At 38.9% G+C, this 10,899-nt stretch overlaps 1 protein-coding gene across 3 annotated transcripts; it reads right to left on the minus strand.

Annotated features, from left to right (window-relative positions):
* Nucleotides 1-220: 220 nt before the first annotated feature.
* Nucleotides 221-8,563, minus strand: LOC127874639 (calcium-dependent protein kinase 5-like). Of its 3 annotated transcripts, none has more exons than XM_052419105.1 (3): nt 8,425-8,563; nt 4,060-5,166; nt 221-2,443 (listed from the first exon to the last, which is right to left on the minus strand). In XM_052419105.1, the coding sequence occupies exons 2-3, from the start codon at nt 5,155-5,157 to the stop codon at nt 1,388-1,390; spliced, it is 2,154 nt and encodes a 717-aa protein (XP_052275065.1). In that variant the 5' UTR covers nt 5,158-5,166; nt 8,425-8,563; the 3' UTR covers nt 221-1,387. The 3 variants fall into 3 exon arrangements, with proteins under 3 accessions (XP_052275065.1, XP_052275063.1, XP_052275064.1); XM_052419103.1 differs by lacking the exon at nt 8,425-8,563 and adding an exon at nt 8,016-8,164; XM_052419104.1 differs by lacking the exon at nt 8,425-8,563 and adding an exon at nt 5,303-5,450.
* Between the last annotated feature and the right edge of the window lie 2,336 nt (nt 8,564-10,899).

The following is a 10,899-nucleotide window of genomic DNA, read 5'->3' on the forward strand; positions in this document are numbered from 1 at the left end:
CAATTACATATCTACAAAAGAAACCCCAAACTTAAAAAACACTAAAATGAAATAAATTAGAAATAACTTCAAATAAAGAACTTCAAAATACCCGTCAATTATTATACATCATAAAGCGCTATTGTGTGTATTGCACGCTTTTGAGATTTGAAACATCATTTATGCAAAATGAGGCAATGCTTACCATAAAAAAGTATAACAACAAGATTGAAATGCACCATATGTTCTGCACATTTATTCAAACTAAAACGGAAGATATGTATAATATTAAGAATAAAACAAGGTACTTGTAAATCGTGTTTAAAAATAGAGGGTGAAAAACTGTATTGATCCGTTGGTTAAAACAGCAATACAACACGAACAGACAGAACAACAAAGGATATAACTAAAAACCAGTTATATAGAAGAGCATTTATCAAAAGCATCCAATACAAACACATAGAAGTACATAAATGTTTTATCATATATTGCAATGACTAACTATGACGCACCGAATGCCTGACACTTTGATTTGTAAACAATAAACACACGAGCACACATATGAGTCGCGTTCTGAGAAAACTGGGCATAATGCATGTGCGTAAAGTGTCGTCCCAGATTAGCCTGTGCAGTCCGCACAGGCCAATCAGGGACGAAACTTTCCGCTTTTATGACAGTTTTCGTTCAAATGAAGTCTCTTCTTAGCAAAAATCCAATTTAGGCAGAAAGTGTCTTCCCTGATTAGCCTGTGCGGACTGCACAGGCTAATCTGGGACGACACTTTACGCACACGCAATATGCCCACTTTTTTCACAACACGACGCATATGATTAAATCAAACTATAATTGATAAGAAAAAAATGTTGAACAACATAAAGTAAAAAGGTATATTAAATCAGTATAAAATGCCTTGTTTCCGCAAATCACAATTAACGTGTTTGTATAAATGCAATACACGCATTGTCAGTTACAACCCAATATATTTACAGTCGCTCTTCTATGGACATAGAGTTATACGATATACTCGAATATTTATAGTCCCGTTTCTAAAGAAAATGAATGTGAAAACGTGTGTCATGGAAGGTCATAGAAATGAAAATGAGATTTTGTGGTTAAATTTTTTGAGAATAAGAGTATGCTGGTCAGGAATAAATGCTTGTGCTACCTCTCAAAAATACATATGCCCTCAATCTTGATACAGCCTGTTACTGTTTTGATAGATCATTGTAAACCAAAACAGTTACCTAATAACATCAAACATAACTTAGAAACTAAAAATCTATCTTAACAAAATATAAGAATTTTCCTCTGATAACAATTTTAATTGTTCAATCACTCAAAACAAAGATGGCAACGTTTGTTTTCTCTAAACATCCGACGACATTTATTGTCCAAGAGTTGTCCATCTCTATTTAACAAAAATGTAGCATGCATCTACAAACACATCTTTAAACTGGGAGATGTCCGGGCGTTTCTCAGGTAGGAGCTGCAAGGCGTCGTCCATGACGTGCCGGATATCTGGGTTAACATCCACGCCTTCCGGTACTTCCGGCGCGCAGCCCTTTTCGCCAACCTGTTTCTGAAGTTGCATTAAGTTGAAATCTGGATACGGTTCCTCTTCGTAGACGATCTCGAAAACGATCAGAGCGAGGCTCCAGATGTCCGTGCGCATCATGTCGCTCGCTTTAAGGCGCTCGCCGCGTAGTACTTCCGGTGCGCTGTAGCGCGGCGTTCCTTTTCCGGACACCATGGTAACGCTCGCCGTCGATGAAGTCTCCGTATGCTTCCTGACCATGCTCAAGCCGAAATCAGAAATCTTCACAATGGTGTCACCGTTAGAGGCTGTTGTCATCAGGATGTTTTGCGACTTAAGGTCACAATGCGCGACATTCTTTCCGTGCAGGTAGACCATGCCAAGGCATATTTGGCGGATAATCACTAAGCGCTGCTGATCATCCATAGCAGTCATGGCGTCATTGACGTGAATGACGTTAAACAGACATTCTTTCATGTATTCCATGACGATGCAAAGGTGTTCCGGTTCTTCGCAAGCGCCAATGTAACGCACGATGTTCTGATGATCGAAAGACCGGAATAGCTTCATTTCATCATTGAACAGATCCACCTTCTTTCGAGTTATCTTCCCTGTCTTCATCTCCTTCACCGCTACCGGCGTGTCCCGCCACTCTGCCAAAAAGACAACTGCGAACCCTCCTTCGCCTATTTTCTCGCACAATTTCAGCTCAGAGTACGGTATTATATCGTCAACTTCCGGCAGTTGGTCCGTTGTGATCGCCTCGGCTCCGTGTTCGTCATACCAAGCCGTTTCCGCACGTTGGCGCCAAACGATATTCATGAACTGAAGTTCCGCCATTTCTCTGATGTCGTCGTATCGGTCGTCGGAAATCGGGTCCTTATTATCGGGCCGGTAATCGCCCAAATCACTGTCCGAGTAGTTGAAATCCTGAGTATCAAAGACAGAAATATTATGTGTCTTGTTCTGTGAAAATTTGGCAAAATGCATGTGCGTAAAGTGTCGTCCCAGATTAGCCTGTTCGGTCCGCACAGGCTAATCAGGGACGACACTTTCCGCTTTAATGGTATTTTTCGTTTAAAGGAAGTCCCTTTTTACCGAAAATCTAGTTTAAGCGGAAAGTGTCGTCCCTGATTAGCCTGTGCGGACTGCACAGGCTAATCTGGGACGACACTTTACGCACATGCATTATGCCCAGTTTTCTCAGAACAACACATTTATAGTGATATATACATGTACCAATGTTGAGTAATTTAAGAATATACAATGTGGCATATACATTTTTTGAACTTAAAATCGCAGCACTTAAAGCTCTTTACAAACTTATTACGCTTAAAGAAACCTTTCATATAAATGTTCCTTCATTATATGAGCATTTTAAATAATCTGGGAAAGTAAATTTGTATGCTGTTGTTTTTTTTTTTCAGACAGATTTTGCAGAAAGGTATAACAGTCCCCATCACTGGATTGACAAACAACCCTAGATTATATTAATTTGACCGGTATCAATTACAAAGCATTGGGAACAACACTTCAAAGCAAACTGGGCTTCGTAAAAGAAAGCTTAATGATCCTTAACTGCCCAAAATCAACTAATACTTCGTAAAATAAAGTTAACCAATAAATAAATCAGTGCTCCTTATAGCAAAAACCTAATTTCAAAACGCTAGATATGGATTGATAATTGATTTCACAAGAAACAAAATGCTCGTTTTTATTTTGGTGTGGGACGATATATTCCATTTGAATTTCCCGCGACGATATCCAAACATTTACAAGCGAACGCGAGGTTGACTTCGTGCGGCGTCGGAAGCATGACGTTGTTTCCCGTTATCTACTGGCTTTTAAAAAGTAGGTCACTTTTATTTATGTATAATTTCAAAGATCATTCTTTCGAGGTCAATATAGTTCAAACAGCTGTCTCTGTATTTCTTTGTTTATGTAATTGAAATGCTGTGTTTGCAATAGCGTGTACCTGACTTAAATAACTGCGCAATATTGTTCTTATAGCACCGCAATAACAAAAAAATATAGTTTGTATAAATTATGCAATAAACGCAAACCGAATGAATCCGATCCTGACACGAGATCATACGTTAACAAAACAAGATGACATCCAGAAACGTTTTTCTTTAAGATGCTTAAAAGTTGCAGTTGTTTGTTTTTAACGCTTTTACACCAAATTTACTTGTAATAGGGTCTTCCTAATGTAATTCACCTGTGTATGACACTTTGTATGTTGTAAGAAGTTTTACATAGCATAATACTATTGTGCAGTGTTTGTGGCTCTTTAAACGATTTAAATGTTGATGCAAAGAGTCATGGTATATTTGTAAATATGGACTTTTAAAAAGTAGGTCATGCGGAGACCAATGGTAACTTTAAAACTAATAATATTGACGGGGTTGGCAATTAAAAACTTTGGTAATGATTAAAAATAAACACTCTCTTATGGTTTATGAAAAACTTAATTCTGTACGTATGTAAGCAAGTAGTTTTTTATGACTACAAATAAAATGCAATAATTGCATTAATTCATCTCTTACCCCATTTTCATCTGTGTGACGTTTCACGATGTCTCTGGTCTTTTCGGTTTCCTTGGAAACCTTCCTACTCCGCGGCATGCAACCGCGAGGCAGTCCTACCCTCTCATGGTCCCTGTTCACTTTGCTGTCTATGTACGTCTGCATGGTAACTGTTTTATCTTTCTTGTGGAATACCATGGTTCCGATCGGCTTGCCGACCCGACCCAACTTCCTGTTCTGCGCGTTGTCCGTGTACATCCGGATTTTCGGCGACACCACAGCCGTCCCCAGGGGTAAGCCGACACGACCCAACCGACGGTTGGACTCGTTGTCAACGTATACCTTAGATTTCGTAGAGCATGCAATTCCTGGCGTCAACTCCGTCGCTGGACTGTTATTCGACATCACCATACTGCCGATCGGCATACCGGCCCTTCCCATGCGGCGATTAGAAGCATTATCAACGTACGTCTTGGTCGAGGAATCATCGTAATCGCTTCTGGATTCGTACTTAACGCTCGATGATTTCACCGTCGTGTCATTCTTAGAGATCGGCATACTCCCCACCGGCATCCCGACCCTTCCGGCACTCCGGTTGTAAGAATTATCCACATACGTCTTCGTTGATGTAGATGAATTACTTGAGCCGCTCCTGATCTCATTTTTTGCACTTAAAGGTCTTTCCTCCGTTTTAGAAATCGGCATACTCCCCACTGGCATCCCGACCCTTCCGGCACTCTGGTTGTAAGCATTGTCAACGTATGTCTTCGACGGACATGCATATGACTCACTAATAGTGACCTTAGTTGATCTACTACTGGAATGGCCCCCACCTCCGCCACTGCTTTTCGAAATCGGCATGCTTCCCATCGGCATCCCTACCCGACCAACAGACCGGTTGTACGCGTTGTCCACATACGTTCTCGACGACATCGCCGATGACGGTCTGACGTCAGAATATCCGCTGGCAAATAAAGCACTGCCGCCGCTTGAACCAAAACCGCTGCTTCCGTTAAGTCCGCCTGATCCACTTCCTTTGGAGATGACCATACTGCCAACGGGCATCCCCACCCGTCCGACACTCCGGTTATAGGCGTTGTCAACATACGACCGAGGCATTTTCTGTAACTGTAAAAATGTTAATGTTATCAACGATAAACACCGACAACGTGTTTTTACTGTAAGTGAGAATTTATGAAAATATTAAACTAAAGATGTCATAATTGTATTATCGAGTCCTAGTACATGTATTTAAACTGAAAACCTGTAAAGCGGGTTGCTGTTTATCTACGGGATAAACATAACTAAAGGGCAGCTGAGTTCAAATGATGATATACTGCTTATCTGGAGCACTCAGACATAATTTCAGTCATCTCAATCAGTAAACGTACACATATCATATTAATACGGTTATCGGTTTTATCGGTCACTCTTGAATTGCGTAAGGCGGTTCAAGGTGCAACTGTGTTGAGATCACCTGACAGTGGATGTAATTATGCTATGAACAGATCATATGTCTTATGACTGACTTGTCCACCATTATTGGCCAGGAAATAGGGTCATGTTCAGAAACCACTTTACACGTGTCATTTACTCTGGTATATATATATACATACATCAATCTTCCTCTGATTGCTAGGTTACCAGTACTTTACTTATGCTAGTAACTGACAACTGCCCTACTTGATTCGATGCTTTCGAACCGGACACGAAAAATACACTTACTCAGTGGCATGTAATGTTGACTTGTTATTACTTTGCTCGATGTATTTGTGTGTATGTCAGAGTTAATTAAAATGTCATCGCTGAGTCTTCACGACAACCTTATGTGCTGACCATCAAGCTCGATGTATTTCGGTTTTTAGTTGTTCGTTCTAGCGGGCAACTAATGTAGAGGGAGTCTTGCAAGTCAGACTGCTCTTAAAGCCGCCCGAGTTGATATTGGTATATTTTCCCATTTTTTATGTGTCGCAAAAAATGATTTTGTCAGAGTGGCAAAAAATTTGGTCAAAATCGGTCAAGAAATGCCGAAATTCAGTACAAATATAGGGCTTTTCAATTTCTTTGCATGCGCAGAAAAAATCTAAATTTAAAAACGCGCGGGGTCACATGTAAAACCACGTGACCATTGCATCATTATTTACAACGCCATTTGCATTAATGATGAATAATCATGCCATTACCCGTTTACAATGGGACAAGCAAACTGATAGGACATAGCAGCGTAATGTTTTTTGTAGCATACGTGATTGCTTTTCAATATATATGCATGTTTCTCGACAAATTTCAATAAACTTTCATCATGCTTGATGAAAACTCCTTTTGTTTTCGATCCACAAATCGGCCTTATTGAATTCGCTCTGATCTGAGAAATCGTTTTTATGCAATCAGATCGCATTCATAGGTGGTTAGCGAGTGGCTATGATATTAATTAGTGAAAACATCATGTTGAATGATAAATTATCATATTATAACGAAAAATCAACTTTTCTGAATATTTCACTATCAAATATTTATATAACAAGGTATCCAACTCGAAATCATCCGAAAACGGGGTGCATCGTTTTGAACAGCCATTACATCATCAATTTTGCAGCGATTTTCATGAACCCGGTCTTATTCAACACAGAAATGAATTTCCTTTCTGGAAATGTATATATTTTGTTATATTTCTACACATGCTGAGCCAAATTTTAAGAACTAACGCAATACACAATTCGCTTGACCCAGTTAACATCGATCAGACCGTATTTATGAATGAAATCTCCAGTTGTAATGACACACCTTCGCAATGGACCAATGAAATCACTCGTGTGTTTAAAATGTCAGTTAGTTGAAATGTATGTAAAAAAAGGTTTCAAAATGCGCTGGACAGTTAGTTTTGATGCATAGTGCAACGGCAAGCATGGTAAGAATGTTTTTTTCATACGTATTATTGAATTATGGTATCGAGGTCCGTGAACTTTGCAGGGAAAATGCCCTTTTACACCGTGAAGATTTCAGTCATTAATACGGTCTGATCACGTCACTTTGTTAGCTAAGTTAATGATTTGTAAATATGTGAACAACTTTGTTCCTATCACAATTGACATTTTACTGTTTTCATTATGTGCTGTTGACGATGTACATTGTACAAGTCAAAATAAACTATCTGTCTGTCTGTCTGTCTGTCATCTTGAATTTTCAATAACTTACAGGTTTAGTGGTTGCCTGATCGCCTGGGGCCAGTAGATTTAAGCCCAGGAAACTCAATTTCAAAAGTTGGTTACAGTTGGGCTAAAAGCAGGGCAACTAGCCTTTTCAAAGCTTGAACAACTCAATCCAATTAAACATAGAATACAGATTGGCGACTGTGAATCAATTAGGCCAAGGAAATGATTCAATTCCGGCTCACAACAAGACATGATGCATTAACAGCCTGTCATGTCGGCAAAATTTTTGCTCAATAATTTAAAGAAAATAGATAAAGTATTAGATACACATAACATAACATGTACATCATTCTAGGCTTGTTTTTTTTAGCAAGGAAACCAAAATTCTAAAGGAGGCTGCCTGTGCAGCAACCAATTGCGAAAGAAAAGAGACATATTGTTGTTATTTTGTCTAGGTTATATCCATAACATAAATATGAGGATAAACAGTGCACACACAGCTCGACCTGTGCTTTAAGACACACCCTTTATAAATTTGAATGGGTTGTGTTCATTTTAATTTAAACTTCCGATATAAAAAGCAATAACATAATTTTGAAAACTGAGTTGCGTCTAAGATGCAATAGCCAACAACTTCAGTGCCTTCGGCGCTTTGATATAATAGGTTCAATAGATATACTCGACAACGCCACACACAGTTTATTTCCATGTAAGCCGCATGGTGTATGCACAAAACACAAGGTAACACAATGCGCGCGCAGATTATGGTATGAAACGAATTTATGACATTTTTAAAACATATAAATAAGAACTGCATACACTTACCAGCGCTGGATGTTTATGTCAGATTCCGTCTGCCACCAATTGCGATAATAATGTAACATCGACTATGGTCTGTCGCATGTACTAATTTCTAAAAATCTATTTTTAGATTTGCAGGGAAATAACTAATCGGAACATCTCGTTTTTAGAAAATCGTTTATAGTGTACATGGGTTATTCACATTGGGTCGCTTTCGAAATACCTAGAGAGGCAAAGTTAGAAAGTAAAAGCTCAGGTTTTCAATGTTAAACATCATACATTTAACCGTTGGAAAATAATACAATTGAATCATTTCTAAACACAAAACGTCTACAATAATATAAAATACAATTGAATAATTATAATACTACCAAACATCGATTTTAAATCTCATGTTCACTGCACATATATTTAAGTACTCATTTTTACGTACCGTATGTGTTTGTTGATTTGGATATTCCAGACTTTGTGAACATGATTGATGTAGTGTAGTTTCTCTCCATGTACGTACATGTACTTATCTACTTAATATAATCAAAGCGCTGAAGGTACGGCTGTTGTTCGCTCTTTGAAAGTTTTTAATATTACTTACAGTCACAGGACATGAAGTTCGACATTTTTGACGTAGGACAATCTAACGGCCACAAAAAATGCAAACGCCAATGTAATTTACTTTTAATTGTCTCCTCGCGCGCTGCTACGCTTTTATGGCCTCTATAGACGCCACAAGCCGTCGACCCGATCCCCAGAACGGTTTCCCCACCACGATGAGCGTACTGAGTACCGCCGTCATGGGACACGTCCATTATCTTCAAAGGGCCAACCCTCAAAATCCTGGCATGTATCTCTGCCCATGGTCCGCCCCGTCCGCCCTCTACCTTGCCACATCCGCTGCTTCCGTCCCTCTTGAAACCACTATCCACCTTCGGACAATTACCATTCCGCTTGGCCAGCCTTCCAAGTTCTCGGGGTCAACGAAATCAGCGGGAGAGGACGTCCAAGTCGAGAATTTACGATACTCGCTTGATTAACAGAGCCGCCCGCAGAAGTTCCCCTATCCGACCCTCCTCAGACGATGTAGTGAAACCACTATCCACCTACGGACAATTACCATTCCGCTTGGCCTTCGGAGTCTTCAAGAAAATCTTCTGCGGTCGCGATGTGCACGCTCTAGCTGCTTACCGAGCTCTCTTAAACAAGGGAATATAATTACACGTATAGAGTAACCTTGATTGTTTGACAATCGCCCTTTTCTTTTACATTTTCAACTTTAATCGCCAGCTGACAGATTCAATCGCCATTGGCGATTGTGTCGATCGGAAACGCTAAAACATAATAGCCTTACTTTGAACTAACGTTAGAAAAACACGTTTGAAAATTTTAAATTAAACAAAAAGGTTTAAATTATTGTTGTTGTTTTTGTCACTTGTTAGTCGCATATTCAACAGCTGAAATGTGTGTTATTAATTCCACGTGTATTCAAACAACACGTAAATGTTCGTAAATAAAATTATACTACGGGAGATCACATCATATGTGGCATCACATTGCTCATTATGAGTTTATTTTTTTACCATAGAAATATATGGTATTGTAATATTTGATTAACGCAGTTTTCTTTCGACACATTAAAACCATACTTTTAGAGCCGCGTCATGTGAAAATGGGTCTTATGGCGCGTCGGCTAGCGTAGCTAAAGTCCTGTCTGTGCAGTTGCTTCACTGTCCGCTATAAATCACGCAAGGTTTCGTGGTCTCATTAGGTATATCCTGACCTACTGCGAGATGCGCAGGCTAGATCATACCTACGTTGGCCGCATATGGCATAAAACCCATTTTCGCATGACGCGGGTCTATAAAAATATCTTAGCACAATACTTTTCGATAGAAAATTAAAGTCAAACTGTGTTTTTAAAGCAAACTGGCAAATTTCGGTAGCCTATTGAGTTTTTTCAAGAACGATTTCCATACCGACTGAACAGGCACGGCAAACATTTGTGGTTAAAAAATGAAACAATGTCCGTCTTATCATGACACTATTATTTCGGTAGTTTTAGTTTCCTCATCTTGAAAGCAATACTGTATTATCAACGTGTATCGATAGTCCGTTATGTATTCCCCGGACGATTTAGTGACCGAGTACCGAGTCAAAATGCGTCGTATTATTTAAACATAACAAACACATAATAATATTAAAAATGATCAAAACAAACAGTTTTGTTGTTTTCTGTTGAGTTTTAGCGATTATGGGTAAGTTATGGCCGCTTGTCACGAATTTTCCAAATGAACTACGTTTTACATATCATTATGAACAATAATGAAATGGAATTTCTTTTTTACTTTTTCTTTTAATATCTTTTTTTTTTGCTTTACACAACGCTATAATGGTTTTATTGATCATTTAGTAAAATAGTATTGGAATTTTCCGTTTTCTGCCGGTGATCTGATCTAGAATTGACTGTTATTAAGATTGGTAACTAATAGCCTCATCTGCGCACGTGTATGTGTGTATTTCAGAGTTCATTTAGAAGTCCTGTTGCGTTTTCGCGAATGCATCTATTGGCTGACTTGCCCCTGTAACCTTTAATGAGAGCTAAGTTACTCGATTATAACGTAACACGCAGTTGACCATTTGCATTAGGCAAATATGTTACGTAAAGTATACTCTTCTGCGCCGCTTATTCTTTCTCCACGTGACCAGCACTACTTTTAATTACGTAAAGTTTACCTCCGCGAACTATTTCTCGGCGCAGATTGCCTTCAATCCTCGATTTTTGAGGTCACAATATACTAAATAATTTCCCAATATAATCAAATGTAAAAGCGACAATTTTAAGAGAAAATAAATGCAACATGTTGCACATAGAGACCCACATAACCATACTTTTTCTGAAATGTCATTCTTAGTT

Source organism: Dreissena polymorpha, chromosome 3 (assembly GCF_020536995.1).
Source record: "Dreissena polymorpha isolate Duluth1 chromosome 3, UMN_Dpol_1.0, whole genome shotgun sequence".
Lineage (NCBI taxonomy): Eukaryota > Metazoa > Mollusca > Bivalvia > Myida > Dreissenidae > Dreissena > Dreissena polymorpha.

Coding starts and splice junctions, on each gene's coding strand:
- LOC127874639 (XM_052419105.1), bottom strand. CDS start 5,157: ATGCCTCGGTCGTATGTTGACAACGCCTATAACCGGAGTGTCGGACGG. Junction 2,444..4,059: donor GTCACACAGATGAAAATGGG/GTAAGAGATGAA, acceptor TTTGATACTCAG/GATTTCAACTACTCGGACAG.